This window comes from Nicotiana tabacum, chromosome 23, assembly GCF_000715075.1.
Source record: "Nicotiana tabacum cultivar K326 chromosome 23, ASM71507v2, whole genome shotgun sequence".
NCBI lineage: Eukaryota > Viridiplantae > Streptophyta > Magnoliopsida > Solanales > Solanaceae > Nicotiana > Nicotiana tabacum.
Window position 1 is genome coordinate 129025110 of NC_134102.1, and position 15552 is coordinate 129040661.

A 15552-nucleotide genomic window follows, 5' to 3' on the forward strand; every position below is an offset into this window, starting at 1 on the left:
CAGAGAAAGTACTATGGAATTTACTTTTTTATAAGTAAAAATATGGGAAACGTTTGAACAAAGTTGTAGTTAAAGATTGTTTGATTCCTCGATAATAATCGATTATTCTTTTTCCTCAATTACGTGTAGTTAATAGGAGCTGGATTGCACATTGTTCATTGATTTGGCTAAAGAGTTCTAAAAACATAGTGAACTTTTAGTCCAATTAAAGAACGCGAGGAGTGTATGTATAAATTTTACAAACCTCATGGGTCCAAGTAATATTACACGCTTTTATAAAAATCTCAGCTTTCTTTTCTTTAATTAATTCCAAACTATATTTCTACTGCTTAATCTGCTAAAACCTTGTGAGCTTGAGGCTTCCTTTCTCCCTAAGCCTAGAGCTTTTCTGTTGCACCCAATCTATCAAACTCCAGTTCAAAGTAGTGTACCTGATTTTTCTTTACTTTGATTAATAGAAAACGTAAAAAGCAGAACTAGTACAAGCAGATTCTCGTTAGACTCAAGAAATTGAGGCAAGCTCAACTTTCACCCTTCCCCCTGGATAAAAAAAATTCATTTCAAAGTTCATTTGGTTTGTCAAAATTGTTTTCTTCTTTTTTACTCTCTTTTTTCCCCCCAAGATGGGATTTTGGGCTCGGTTTTTTACTGAATTCTTGATTTTTCAAGGTAGTTTAAAAACCTTGGTTTATGGAAATTATGTGGTCATAGGTTGGTCATGTCTGTCCGAAGTGGAGGGTGGGGGAGGGGGGGGGGTGACGACGTGTGATTGGGGGGTGGGTAGGAAGGTAGGGACGGATGTAGGTTTCTTTGTAGTGCTATTATGTGAATTGCATATGCGACTCTGTGAGAATTGGTGGCGATGACCAAAAAAGTTACTGGGAAAAACTATCATAGTAATTATTAATAGTCGATCAGATTGATTGAAATTGCTCTGGGATATTGTTTGTTTTTGCTTTACATCCTAGGACCTCAAAATGAATGTGAATGGCATTGAACTCTGCTTTGCAATGCTCTTATAAGTTTAGTTAAACTGTAAGTATTTGATTAATTCTGTAATTTAAGTCATGAAACTATTGAAGTACTAATTTTTTTTAAAGTTTCAAGTGACCCTGTTAGCTAATCTAGTGATTCAATCTGCTTTTTTGGTTCATCTTGATTTTAATTCCTCAACTAGTTAAACTGCATTTGCAGGACAGTTTTGAGTTGCAAAAATTGCATACTCACTGGATCCAGCGGGCAGACAGAAAGCAAGGAGAAAGAGATGCTCCAGAATTTTCCAGCTGTGACATATAGTCCATGGCAGCCATCTCAAAATGATTCCTACTTCAAGTCTTTGCCATGTCAGAATTTCTTATCTTTTTAAGTTATAGCTTGAAAGGATATCTGATACAAATGTTTTTTCTGCCATTTACCACCACTTAGTGAGTGGAGGAAATATCTTTTGTTGGTTACTCTTATGTCGAAGACCTCAGACTTTATATATGCTCTAGGAGATTACGAATTATTGTTAGCTCATTGACTAAAAAAAAAGAAGTGAAATTTATGAAAGTTCTGTATATGTCAGTATAAGGACCTTTTGTGGAGAATATTTCATGTGGCTTCCATTTTCAGGTGCTTCTCCCGGCATGGTTGTATATAAGAAGTCGCAACAACGGCCTTATTTGCTTACTCTAAAGGTTCCTTTTCGCTCTGCTCTAGATTATGTTATTTTGCTCCAATGATTGGTCATTTATTTGCTTTCAGATTTCTCCCTTTCCACTTTCAAGCTATAATTAGATGAAGAAAGTAATATTATGGCATATGTACGTGTACTCAGCACTATTCTTTCTTGGTAGCTGTAGTGTGCAACTTTTTACTCTTTCTTAATTGGACGTTGTCCAAGTACAGTGGACAATATAGTCAGATTTCTGCTTTAATAACTGGTCTACTCGAGTATTTTCTCCAGGGAGACTCATTCGTCTCTTGATGCTCTCATGTGCTTTCTGAAGGATAAATGATGATATATTTCAATAAGAGAAATTGAGTCAAAATTTCACGCAGATTGTGCATTCATGCATAGTGGAAGCTTTGTGCTGTTTGTCGTCACTTTGTCCCAAGAAAGTATGATTATGGGCAAATGCTCTTAGTTATCATGCAATTTGCAATATAAGAGCAACTTATTTATCTTGTCATGATCAATAATTGGTACTTGGGCAAAAAAGCTTCTTCCCTCTATTATGAGTAATTAGTATCATGCTATGATGCTGTCTTGCGAATACTTTAAATCCAATCTAATGTATCCTGTAGAGAAGGAAAAAGGAAAGCCAACAAGAAAGTAGAAATTCTGTGTCAGAGGTTATATAGAAGGAAATCAGTCTGTTAATTGAATAATGACTTGCTTTCTGTTAGACACTTTTTTAGTTAGAGAGATATTTTAGTGAATAGAGGGTTGGATTGAAAGAGCTCTTGGTGGGCTATTTTTGTAAGGAAAACAATGCAATGGAAGTTGAAAGTACAAGTTTCTGATTGGAGTTAGCCTGAAATCTTTTTCAGATTTGGATTGAAGGTCAAGTTTTCGATTTTCCAAGAGAAACTCGAACGAGTTTCTTTAAGAAGAGGCACCCAAGCTAATGATTTTTTTCTGAACTTCCAAATATGCTTTTAATAGGCTCTGTATATCTATGTGAGAAATTGAGAGATATGATACATGTTCGAGATACTTTTTACTTGAATTTTATTTATTTGTTTTTGAGAAAAAAGTTTTGTTATTTTTTCTTTTTTTAAAAGTCTGTGGTGTTGTATGTAGTGTAACTGCTCTTTGGTTAAACTTAGTAATAATTTGATGTTTTGAGATTTTGCCTATGTTTGACGTGAAGGCTACAATACTTGTTTCTGGCTGCAGTTTGATCGTAGATATCATGCTACTGGTCCAAGAAGACAAGCAACCATTTTTTGTACTGATAGGAGGCATCCCCAAGGTCGAAACTCTAAGAAACGTGAAGCTGTGCAGCAGAATGTGGATCTTCCCCCAGTCCTGCCCAAGAAAAAGAAGAAGCCCTATCCCATGCCTCTCAAGAAAATTCAGCAGGCTTCTAGGGCTGATAAGAAGCTAGCAGAAATGGGAATAGAAAAGAAGCTTGAACCCCCTAAAAATGGTTTGCTTGTGCCTGACTTAATTCCGGTGGCTTATGAAGTATTAGATGCTTGGAAACTTTTGATTAAAGGACTTGCACAGCTTCTCCACTATGTTCCTGTCCATGCTTGTAGGTAACTTTTAAGAATGACAGTTTACTGATTTTTGAACCCTGTTTGATTATAAAGTTAATGAGCACATTTTCATTTCTCTATCAACTCACATTCTTAGTTTTTTCCTGCAGTGAATGCTCAGAAATCCATGTTGCTCAAAGTGGTCACGACATTCAGGATTGCCTTGGCACGACCAACAGTAGTCGCAGAAGCTTCCACTCATGGGTGAAGGGTTCGATTAATGATGTGCTAATTCCTATCGAGTCTTACCATATGTATGATCCTTTTGGCACACGCATTAAGCATGAGACACGGTTCAATTACGACAGAATTCCTGCAGTTGTAGAACTTTGCATCCAAGCTGGCGTGGATCTGCCGGGATATCCTTCGCGGAGAAGGACTAAACCCATCAGAATGATAGGAAAAAAAGTGATCGACATAGGTGGATTAGTTGAGGAGCATAGACCCTCTGTAGACACAAGTTCAGTAATTATGGACCTTGACACCCATCGGTCTTTTGAACGGTTTGCTCCACCATTGGAGTCAGAGGTGCCACGTATTGCCCAGGAGACAATTGACGCGTATGAGAAAGTGAAATGGGGGGTGACTAGGTTGATGAAGAAGTACACTGTCAAAGCTTGCGGGTACTGTTCAGAGGTCCATGTGGGGCCGTGCGGTCACAATGCTAAGCTCTGTGGCGAATTTAAACACCAATGGAGGGATGGAAAACATGGCTGGCAAGATGCAACAGTGGATGAGGTATTTCCCCCAAATTATGTGTGGCATGTTCGAGATCCAAAAGGAACCCCTTTGAGGAGTGCACTAAAGAGGTTCTATGGGAAGGCTCCAGCTGTGGTTGAAGTTTGTATGCAGGCTGGTGCTCAAATACCTCACAAGTATAAGCCTATGATGAGGCTAGACATTGTGCTTCCGGAGAGTGAAGAGAGTCGCCTAGCCGTGTAAGATTCCTAACTGTTATACAGGGCCTAATGTTTGCAGTGCTTGCTATATTTAGATGTATCTGGACCAAAATAGAACAGTCACGATATTGCTGGATCGGTTGAGTAACTAGGGAGGTTGCATTCTGTGTTTTGCGTTTGTAAAGTGAGGATCATGGCACCCATTTCAACTTGGAATATCAATGTCCACATGATATAATTCATATATTGTCTATGTTTAATCTCCGTTATACGATCAGGCCAAATTTATCCCTCCCGTTATACTATTGGGCCAAATTTACCCCTACAATCAGCAAACTTTTAAAAATACCCCTTGATCTGTTAAGTAATCCAAAATCTCCCAAATTCCTTTTATTTAAATTACTTGTTGTTCTTCTTGGTTCACTATTTTTGAAATAATTGGCATTTACCTGCTTTCTGAATTAGAGGAAACAAATATTAATAATACAACCGAATAAACAAAGTATAGTAAATTGAAAAATCTAAATTAGGTAGCTTTTCTAAATTCTAAAAGTATTTATAATATCCCATTTTTAATGAATTCGTTGCACTAAATGTATGGAGATTTTGCAAGTATTAGTGATTGAAGTTGAAGTTCCTCGGAGACTTTACATTGTCTAATTCAACTTTGCTTTAATTAAATGTCTACACATTGTGCACTTTAAGTTAGTCGATCGTACTCTATATTAACCAGACAATGACAAAATATATTTGAATATACATGTACATAAATGATGATCAGCTGCATATAATACACAATAAGTAGACCCGGTAAATTCTACGGTGTGTATATGATTAAAAATAAATAAAATTTTAAACCAATTTTATTTATTACAAGAAGAGAAATGGGTGCATTGGTAATTAAAAAAAATTATGAATAATTTGTATAGTCTAGTAACTTTAGCATTCACATCAATAGTATTTTTTGAAAATAATGGAGCAAGAAGAATAACAAGTGATTTAATAGAAAAAAATTGGTAGATTTTGGATTACTTAACAGATCAAGGGGTATTTTAAAAAGTTTGCTGATTGTAGGGATAAATTTGGCCCGATAGTATAGCGGTAGGGTTAAATTTGGCCCGATAGTATAACGGTAGGATTAAATTTGGCCCCATAGTATAACGAATGTTAAATGTAGACAATATATGAAAGCAGAGGGGTATATTTGGCCCTTTTCCCATTCAAAAAGGTTCAAATTTGGTAGGACATGCTTTTCTTTTCTAGTTAACAAGTCTTGTAGAAAGAAATTGGTTATGCTAAGAAATTAGAGCACAGTGGTGCAAGTTACCAAGCAGAGCTGCAAATCACATTGACAGTCAACTTGGAAGTTCAAGTTCAACTGTTAGTAAGTACATCTATGAGATTGCTGTCACTAGTGATCTGTATTTATGCCTTGTGGTTAGCTTGTTACAGTGTAAAATTTCTGAATTCATCAAATCAGGTCTTAATCTTTCTATATTTAAACTTCATAGTTCATAAAATCAATATCCAAAATGTCACAAATAGATTTTTGCAATAGCAGCCTATTTTGCAATTGAGCATGGTATTTAGCTATTGAAAAATACACGAGCGCAGAAAGATGGAAAAATTGAATGAAATTGGTCCTCTTCTCCAACAATAATTAGAAATGTGTACATTTCTTTTCTTTCTGTTGGGCACTAGCATCTCAAATTCTTTCCTCTATACATTACAGTGTGTAAAAGCCTCTCGATGGGACAGGATTCACAACAGCAGGATCAGTTCATTTGTACTGCAAAATAAGCTAAGCTATAATTCAACTGCTACACCGTCAAGAGTCTTCCAAGAAACTGTCGAAGAGGTAAAGCGATCCATTCCAAGCATCCGTCCAGCCCGGAGGTGGGTATTGATACAGAAAAGAATTGCTGCCAAGGTATAGTCCTCAGGCAGCAGGAGCATATTCCTGGATGACCGCTGCCAATTTATCTCTATCCTCCCCGGTTTTCGTTCTTATCAAGAATGTCCGTGCGACAACAGCATCATCATTATCACCATCACCCTAAGAAATGTAAGCATACACGCAACCAGTTAATGCAGTTGGAAATAGAACTAAGTTCTTCAAGTTTAAGCATTATTGTTTTAAGTAAATTGGGAAAAAACTTGAAGAATGGTAGTTACAGTGAGCTGAACTGCACATTCTTGAAACAGTCTTTTTCTCCCAACTGTCTAAGCTTTCAAGAACCACGTGAGTTAAATTTCCACTTACAGGGAGTTGTTCAAATTGGCGAGCATTTTCTAAGAATGAGATGGATATTCGTGGTTTAGAAATTTTACCGAGGTATGAAATATTGCAACAATGGAGTTCTTCTGCATGTTTGTTTTAATGCCTGGATATAACAATGCATTAAGCAAAATCTTTCCAACCTGCAACAAGTATAAAATACGCCAAAAAATGTTAGGTGTAATCTTCTTTTCGATTAGTAGAAAGGTTAAGGTGTGATCTAGTTCTCCTGTCTGAAGAGCAAGATTGAAATACTCCTTTCCCAAAGAGTGCAATAGCAAGCAGTTAATTATCCAGCATTCTCTCCCTCAGACATGGAAAAAACACATTCTAAACTCAGGGCCTGTTCAGACACTAGGGTAAAGAAAAGGAGGCAAATGTAGGAGAAATAAGAATCTTGTTCCTTTTATTTGCTTTGTGGCAAGTCAGAGAGAAACAGAAATTGTCTTCTTGACCAATTCCATACGGCCCTTAGAGCCGTGGTAGCATGTGGGCACCTACTATTCCACTAGATACCTGCTATCTCCCACTAGCAAACGTACCGGTAGTTGCCCACTAAGGCGGTGGCAAATGTTATCTTAGTTATTAGTAACAAAATTAAATAAACTCTGAAGAGAGGGGAAAGCTAAAGGTTAAACTGAACATACTGCTACTGTGATTCCCATTTCACAGTTCTGCCTTTGTAGTTCAACTGACAAATATATGCGTCCCTTCCTACTCAAAGATCCAAAGGGAAAAAAAAGCAGAATAAACTACTAGAGAATAGAAGGATATTATTTCCTTGTAATGGTAGGAACTTACATCATTTCGTATCACAATAGTTGGTTTGGATTCCCGGGTACCTTTGCTAACACCTTCTTTACACTTAAGAGAAAGCTGACCAGTGCCCCTGTCTTTCCATTCATCTTTATCCGCTGGATCAGTTGACTGAGCATATGGAAAAAATAGAGAGGAAGAAATGTCATAACTATAACGTATCAAGCTAGACAACTCAAATTCAACATACTAGTAAAAAAACTCAAACTCAACATAATTTTAACGGTAAAGGTCCAAATATGCCCTCATACTATACGAAATTGAGCACATTTTCCCTTCGTTAATAGTTTAGCTCAAATATGCCCTTACCGTCACATAGTTGGTCCATATATGCCCTTAGAGTTACACAGTAAGCCCATATATGCCCTTTTCGAAACAGAATCCACCCAAACTAATTAGCTCTTTCGTTAATTGTATTAAAGTGTATTACAAACACTATTTCCTTTTTATTAGTACTTATTTTTCTTTACCTTTCTCTTTTCTTTTTCTCCCTTATCCTATTTCCTCCATTACTGATGTCTTCTCCATTTTCACTTGACAAAACTCATAAATTCCAATTACTAAGAAAATTCTCCCATAAGAATATTTTTATATATCATATGTTTTTCAATTTTTACTGAACATATATTTAGTTCTAAAAAATTTAACAAAGTAAGATTGAAATAATATTTATGTAACAAAAAATCCGAAAATCCAACAAATTTCAGCAGGTGAAGCACACTGAGCTGAGTCATGTCCACTTAGTTGTATTTTGCATTAGATTGCTTTAAGTTTTGTATAAAAGGGCATTCTTATGCTACAGAAAATGCTTATACAGATTGCTACATTCTCTCACTGTGATCTCATATAACAACCTTTTTTGGATAAGGTTCTCATATTATTATCACCATTTTTTCGTTGTCGTTTAACTTTATTCATTGCAATCAGCCTCTTGTCATCAAGGCACTATAGTTTCATGTTTCTAGTGGATCATCCTATAAGTTTGGCCATGAAGATTCTTTTCGAGATTCAAATTCAAGCTATTGACTTATTTTATATGTATTAAAATTAGGGCAAAGGTCCAAATATGCCCTCATACTATACGAAATTGAGCACATTTGCCATTCGTTAATAGTTTAGCTCAAATATGCCCTTACCGTCACATAGTTGGTCCATATATGCCCTTAGAGTTACACAGTTGGCCCATATATGCCCTTTTCGAAATGGAATTCACCCAAACTAATTAGCTCTTTCTTTAATTGTATTAAAGTGTATTACAAATACTATTTCCTTTTTATTAGTACTTTTTTTCTTTACTTTTCTCTTTTCTTTCATCTTTTCCTTTCTCCCTTATCCTATTTCCTCCATTACTGATGTCTTCTCCATTTTCACTTGACAAAACTCATAAATTCCAATTACTAAGAAAATTCTCCCATAAGAATATTTTTATATATCATATGTTTTTCAATTTTTACTGAACATATATTTAGTTCTAAAAAATTTAACAAAGTAAGATTGAAATAATATTTATGTAACAAAAAATCCGAAAATCCAACAAAACCGTACAATCCAAACCGATATAATTGGTTTGGTTTGATTTTGATAAAAAATCGAACCAACCCGTTCCATGTACACCCCTAATTTACATATATAGTTAATAAAAAAATAGAAAATGTCCAGCTGAAAAAAGACTAACAACTCAAATTTATAACACTACAACTTGAACTCTAGGCTTTTAATCATTAAATTATCTTTCTGAAAACAATTTAAATATTTTGGTCTTTTGAGTATTGTTAAAGGTTGAGATGTTTTTATTATTTTAAATTTTAAACCATAATTTTTGAAATAATTTAATTTCATTTATTTAGAAGGCCAGTGAAATTGGAACTTGATTACCTTATGGGAGAATTTTCTTAGTAATTGGAATTTATGAGTTTTGTCAAGTGAAATTGGTGATGAAAATGGAGAAGACATCAGTAATGGAGAAAATAGAATAAGGGAGAAAGAAAGAGGAAAAGAAAAAAGATGAAAGAAAAGAGAAAAGTAAAGAAAAAAAGTACTAATAAAAAGGAAATAGTATTTGTAATACACTTTAATACAATTAAAGAAAGAGCTAATTAGTTTGGGTGAATTCCATTTCGAAAAGGGCATATATGGGCCAACTGTGTAACTCTAAGGGCATATATGGACCAACTATGTGACGGTAAGGGCATATTTGAGCTAAACTATTAACGAATGGCAAATGTGCTCAATTTCGTATAGTATGAGGGCATATTTGGACCTTTGCCCTAATTTTAATACATATAAAATAAGTCAATAGCTTGAATTTGAATCTCGAAAAGAATCTTCATGGCCAAACTTATAGGATGATCCACTAGAAACATGAAACTATAGTGCCTTGATGACAAGAGGCTGATTGCAATGAATAAAGTTAAACGACAACGAAAAAATGGTGATAATAATATGAGAACCTTATCCAAAAAAGGTTGTTATATGAGATCACAGTGAGAGAATGTAGCAATCTGTATAAGCATTTTCTGTAGCATAAGAATGCCCTTTTATACAAAACTTAAAGCAATCTAATGCAAGAAAAAATGCAATCATACATGCAAAACACAAAAGAATACAACTAAGTGGACATGACTCAGTGACTCAGCTCAGTGTGCTTCACTTGCTGAAACTACCCCTGCACATGCCATAGAGCAATGTAACTAGTATTATAGACAATGTTGGCAAGGCTAAAGAATATCTGCTATTCCATGCCTCAAACACGATTGACCACTACACTTCATTGGTCAATTGTTGTCAACATGAGGCATGCATAAGTTACTCCCAGTGGCGAAGCTAGAAAATATTTCAAGGGTGTTCAAACTTGAACAAGAAAAATAAAAATTTTGGAGAGTGAAACTCGAACCCGCGACCATGAGGCCCTCTTGACCACCCTTTGCCACTGAGCTATGATTCTTCATTGTTGTAAGGGTGTTCAATATGTATTACATGCATGTAAATCCAAAATTTTACCTATATACCCAGTGTTAATTTTCCGACAAGGGTGGTCAGTTGACCACCCTTGCTACACTGTAGCTTCGCCCCTGGTTACTCCCCGAACAAACATTGATGAGAGAATCGCAGTTTAAATAAAAACCAAAAGTATTATTCCCTCCATTTCAATTTATGTGAACCTATTTGACTGAGCACGGAGTTTAAGAAATGAAAACTTTTGGAATTTGTGGTCTTAAATCGACCATAACATTTGTGTGGCCGTAAAAGCTTTTTATTAAGGATAAAATGGGAAGTTGAAGTTAAATTCTTTTCAAATTTAAAAAGGGTTCATTTTTTTGAAACGGACTAAAAATGAAATAGGTTCACATAAACTGGAATGGGAGGAAAAAAAGATAGTACATCACAAACAAAATATAGCTGAAGTTCAAAGACCTGAAAAATGGGCAGTAACCATCCAGTAATATGATTACAACACCAAAAAGAACTATACATGATATATTTCTCTCTGAACAGGAGTAAGCACTTGCTATATTACCTTCACATAAAGTTTACATTTGACTTCATGGACTACAGTGACTCCCTTTTCTTCAGTCTTCTTCACAGATGGGCTGCCTGGCTGCTCCACTTCATCTTCTGCATTGCAAATCAATAAACTCCACCAGTTAAGGAGCAAACAAAAAACAAAAATTTCACAATCTTCTGAGGCCGATAATGGAAGAACAAAAAGAATAGTCTCCAGAAAACTTTTCAGGATACAATCTTTTGATTATGTTTCTTCAACTTCGTTAGTCTATACAAAAATTATACAGGGTCAGTCGAGTCCAGACTGTGTATATGAAGGCATTCATTTTTCTTCCTGTTGCACTTCTTTTGCCATGCTATAAGAAAAGGGAAAATAATACCCAGTCCATTTTAAAAGGTTTACTAGGTATGACTTGGGTTAGTCTCTGATTGACCTATTTTCAGCCTTAGAAATACTGAAATATCAGCGCTGGCCCAATATTATTCTCCCATTCATTCTAGTTGCTAGAAATATCTGTTACATCAAGATGACCTTGCAGAGACAAAATTCTGAAACTTAATTGAATTGGAGCAACAAAGAACAGATACTAGTCTCAACTCCAAAGCTCGTGTTCTAAAATTATTTCCCTTCTACTGTCTAGGCTGCTCCAATAGGTGCAACAAGAACATAACAGGTCATCCTTAATTAGAGATGGGGAGAATCGAGTAATACAAAGAAACTCTTCAAGAAGTGCCACACTGCCACTAGTCGACATTATGTTCTGTTCCCAAAGCATTAGGCACTTAAACCTCCACCAACCATGTGGCCGCATGACTCTGTGTCAAAACGTAAAGGAATTGACTAATAAATCATCAATAGTCTTGTATATGATATGACAATAAAGTGAATTTGAAACTCTCATTTGATGAAAGATAAGAAAAACCAGGACTAATCTACTTACAACAACCCCCCTCTCCTCCCCCTCCCCCCCCCCCCCAAAAAAAAAAAATCCCCACCCACCACCACAATATGTCAAACAGGAAAAGAGACAATTATCTAGAGGACTTAATAATCAAAATAAAATAATGAACACATAATGAGTATCAAGCAACACAAGAGATAAAGTGATAATATAATTTGACCTAGAAAAAATCAACTGAAACATGAAATCTCCAAACCTTACCAGCATCTTGGACATCGTTTGCAGCATCATTTTTCACAGGTACCGAATTTTGGGTTTGTACCGAAGATTGAAGTCCTAAAAAGGATTAGCAAGTTCAGCAGTGAAATTGAAGTACTACAGTCATGTATACATTTAGATAAATCCATTTCATGTGATTAAAAGCTATTTTGACAACAGAAAAAGGTTATATGAGCATGAAAAGACTTGAGTGGAAAACAATATATTAAAATATTGCAAATAATTAATTAATCATAAAAGTAGTTGATGAAGCAGTCACTTCTGCTTTCCCCAATTACATGTTCCACCACACAATATGATTACCTTTGGTCAAGCAAAATAATATAGTTTTTGTGTTCTCATAACTCGAAAGGTTACAACATTTGGTAAATTGACAATAAATTGGTCCATCCCAACCCTTCTTAACAGCTGCATTAGGTTATAATGCATCACGTGCAAGCTCGATCTCTTACTTCACTCTTCAGAAAAATTTAAGATATTAGAAATAGCCCATTCCGAGATGTAATGAGGATTAACATATCCTAAATGACTGGTCCATTTATCATAGAGCTACTGCAGGAAACAGACAACAGAGAAGTGTCACAACTGTGTATTAAATTAAAAATTCCATAAGAAATGACACCACAGTTCAGATTTTTCTTTAATTAACTTCAGCTACGAAACAGCAATGAGCTAATTTGCTCGAAGAACAAGCTAAATACTATAAAGGGAATCCATTTATTATCTGTGCCTACATTGTTATACTAATAAAGATACCAGAACCACTTCATTTAGAAAGGTAACAAAGTAAAGAAACCAGAATTATTCAGAAGAAGAAAAAAGAGAGAAAAAGAAGTAACATAAAGCATCCAGGATAAAGAAGACTTACCAAATGAAAAGGGAGACTTGTTGTTAAAGAGACCTCCTGAGCTCCATGATGCACCAAAACTTGAAGATGAATTAGCCAGACTACCGAAACTTGGAGATGAATTAGCCACAGCCCCAAAACCTGGAGATGAATTAGCCACAGGAACAGCAGGTTTGAGAAAAGATAATCTACCATCATTCTCCTTAGTTTCTGACTCTAGGGACTTCGAAGCAGCTTGGGATCCCAGTGCAGATTTATTCTCTCCATTGGAAGAATTAGCTTTTAGCCAATTCACAACATCACTAAACTTATCCTGCAATTGAATGGCCACAATTGAAAAATCACCAGCAAACGAAGAAACAGCTATCAAGCTCTATGCACGCTCAATTTCTAGGTGTTTTTTTTTAAATTAAAAAAAAATGCTTCGTATTCAAGTAGATGCTATGCTTTTCCAACAAAACCTTGCAGAAATATGTTGGCCTACCCTATCATCAATGAATTAGCAGACATTATTGTATCAATATGGGGAAATACAATAAGCAACACATCCCCAACCAAAGCAATTTATAAAAGTATCTTTGGAGTGTGTGTGTGTGGAGAAACATTCATACTAACTATCTGGAAAAAAAAATTGGAGAGTGGAAATCTGAGATGCCGAAGATACCTTGATAGTTGAAGAATGGTTTAAGTAGTCTTGAACTCCATCTTCCCAAAGTTCATCAGGGTGGTTCTGTAACTGAGTTTGGACCCAACTGCTCACAAAAAACAGTAGTATCCACTAGTTCAATACAGATCTATGTCTGCGAAAGCTTTTTATCTTCCAATGAGACAAGCAACTTGAATGGAGATAAACAAGAAAGAAAACAAAACTTTTCTCATAAAGGAGAAGAACCAGTGAGTTAACAAACATCAAGAAAAACATAGCTTGACATGCTGCTACCATATTTTAACGGAATAGACTAAGACTCTAGGGAAAGAAAGCATTACATCAATTAGATCCGTTTTCCCCAATCCATTCTGTGAAAGCATTCTTTTCCTTTTTGTTTTATTTATTTAAACTTTTGGTATTGCTTTCTTCTTCTGTTTTTTTTTTTGGTTGTTGGGGGGGGGGGGGCAGGAAGAATGTAGAGAGATAGAATAACCATAGAGAGCATGACAAAATTACTTCTTGAGAAGCAAAGTAGTTGAAACAGAAAGATGAGAGACCTTGCAAACTGAGTATTGAGAGCTCTCACATGCTGTCTAGATGACTCAGCCCTTTGCATATCTAACTGCGGAGTCTTCATTGTTTGCGGCAGGGATTGTTCAGCCTTTTGTGGATCAAAAATTGATCCCGCCATTATTCTTTTGCCCTGAATCTGCTTTGAAACCAGAAAACAAGAGATATAAAAAAGGGTCAGCGCAACTATCCACAAAGATTCTCTTAAGATATACACAACCAGGATGGCCCCAATTTGCTAATTTCCAAAGATGCAAAGTTCAACACCATATCCCCTTGATGCATTGCAAGAATGTAAACAATTTCTTTTGGAAGTAAAATCAAAACTTTGTTTATTCTCCAATCCAAACAAATGGTAACAACTCTAACAAATCAATCAACTACCACTCAATCCCAAGTAATTGGGGTGAACAATACGAATGATCTGTATTTCTGCTCTGTTCAGTCAATTCATTACAATAGTAAATAATGTGTATTTCAAGTAAATGAAGTGGCTGGAAAACCATGACGGCTAAGGTTCAAATCCCAGAGGAGCAAGAAAAGATTATAAGTGATTTATTCCCATATGCCCAGGCCTTGGTCGGCAAAATTACCTAATACCTAGTGGAATAGTCAAGGTGCGCAAGCTGACGCTGATACCACTGTCATATAAAAAACAAAATCTACATAAAACTCAAACCTTTAGAAAATACAAAAAATGCTAGCTTTACACAAATTTAACACACTTTCCTCCTTTACACAGTTGAAAATTAAGAATTTAGAACAACAGGGCAGCTCTAATCAATCAATCAACTAGGGTCACCATTCCAAATTAGTTACTCTCGGCTATATGATTATTCCTATACACCTTCCACTTTGTTCACGACCAGTTCATTCCAATACTAAATAATTCATCATTTAACTAAATCAACAACTCTAAGATCTAAAAAATTCAAGCACTCAGAATATTAACCCAAAAAAAAAAAAACTCCTTTACACACTTGAAAACTAAGAATTTAGCATTTGTATAACAGAGAACAAACTCACTGAGTCGGTAGTGAACGAGTTGGAATCGGACGACGCGAATCGTTTAGTTCCTTTCATGATTTGAGAAAATCAAACATAAAATCGATTTCTGAATACACAGATATTTTAGTTATTGAGAAATGTTTCTCAATTTTTTTTAAAAATTAGGGTTTTTCTTTTTCGAATGAACTGGGGTGGAAGAGGGAAATGGATATTTGGGCCGTGAAATTGGGTTTTGGGGCACTATTGTTATTCAATTTGAATTTGGGAAAAAAAATAAAAAATAGCCAGTTTGGGGCCCGGCCCTATAACGTTTTTAAGTGCAGCTGTTTGGTAATCATTTAACGGCCACTAAAAACTGCTGTAATTTTCACGTGGGACATGTGGTATTGTCTTTTTAGCAATTTCTAATTTCACATACCCCTCATTCCCCAGCCACACCCGAAAGATACTAGTGGGGCCAATCACTTTAAATTAAAAAAATATTTTCCGTTAACTTTTACTTGTGCATTATTGATTTTGTACGCCCTTTAAGCAATAATAAATAAAATATA

The 15552-nt window shown here is 35.5% G+C and overlaps 2 protein-coding genes across 8 annotated transcripts; one reads left to right on the forward strand and one right to left on the reverse strand.

Annotated features, from left to right (window-relative positions):
* Positions 1 to 305: 305 nt before the first annotated feature.
* LOC107766123 (APO protein 1, chloroplastic) lies at positions 306 to 6267 on the forward strand. 6 transcript variants are annotated; one of them, XM_075246829.1, is made up of 6 exons: positions 325 to 515; positions 1200 to 1343; positions 1615 to 1679; positions 2885 to 3249; positions 3360 to 4187; positions 5881 to 6267. In XM_075246829.1, exons 2-6 carry the CDS (start codon positions 1265 to 1267, stop codon positions 5885 to 5887), a joined length of 1344 nt encoding a protein of 447 aa, XP_075102930.1. In that variant the 5' UTR covers positions 325 to 515; positions 1200 to 1264; the 3' UTR covers positions 5888 to 6267. The 6 variants fall into 6 exon arrangements, with proteins under 6 accessions (XP_016440342.1, XP_016440343.1, XP_075102930.1 ...); XM_075246828.1 differs by having other exon boundaries at positions 331 to 515; positions 1195 to 1343; XM_075246830.1 differs by lacking the exon at positions 325 to 515 and adding an exon at positions 909 to 1035 and having other exon boundaries at positions 1195 to 1343.
* LOC107766129 (uncharacterized) lies at positions 5776 to 15253 on the reverse strand. Of its 2 annotated transcripts, none has more exons than XM_075246833.1 (9): positions 15020 to 15253; positions 13981 to 14132; positions 13439 to 13526; positions 12796 to 13087; positions 11910 to 11984; positions 10760 to 10857; positions 7228 to 7353; positions 6480 to 6569; positions 5776 to 6204 (listed from the first exon to the last, which is right to left on the reverse strand). In XM_075246833.1, exons 1-9 carry the CDS (start codon positions 15074 to 15076, stop codon positions 6088 to 6090), a joined length of 1095 nt encoding a protein of 364 aa, XP_075102934.1. In that variant the 5' UTR covers positions 15077 to 15253; the 3' UTR covers positions 5776 to 6087. The 2 variants fall into 2 exon arrangements, with proteins under 2 accessions (XP_075102934.1, XP_075102933.1); XM_075246832.1 differs by having other exon boundaries at positions 13981 to 14135; positions 15020 to 15209.
* Positions 15254 to 15552: the final 299 nt, after the last annotated feature.

Bases quoted from the DNA above. Each gene is read 5' to 3' on its own strand.
- LOC107766123 (XM_075246829.1), top strand. From the start codon at position 1,265: ATGCTCCAGAATTTTCCAGCTGTGACATATAGTCCATGGCAGCCATCT. The intron at 1,680-2,884 runs GTTCCTTTTCGC...TTCTGGCTGCAG, and splicing joins CTTATTTGCTTACTCTAAAG to TTTGATCGTAGATATCATGC. The intron at 3,250-3,359 runs GTAACTTTTAAG...TTTTTCCTGCAG, and splicing joins GTTCCTGTCCATGCTTGTAG to TGAATGCTCAGAAATCCATG.
- LOC107766129 (XM_075246832.1), bottom strand. From the start codon at position 15,076: ATGAAAGGAACTAAACGATTCGCGTCGTCCGATTCCAACTCGTTCACT. The intron at 13,088-13,438 runs GTATCTTCGGCA...ATTCAATTGCAG, and splicing joins ACCATTCTTCAACTATCAAG to GATAAGTTTAGTGATGTTGT. The intron at 10,858-11,909 runs GTAAGGTTTGGA...TTTGCAATGCAG, and splicing joins AAACGATGTCCAAGATGCTG to AAGATGAAGTGGAGCAGCCA.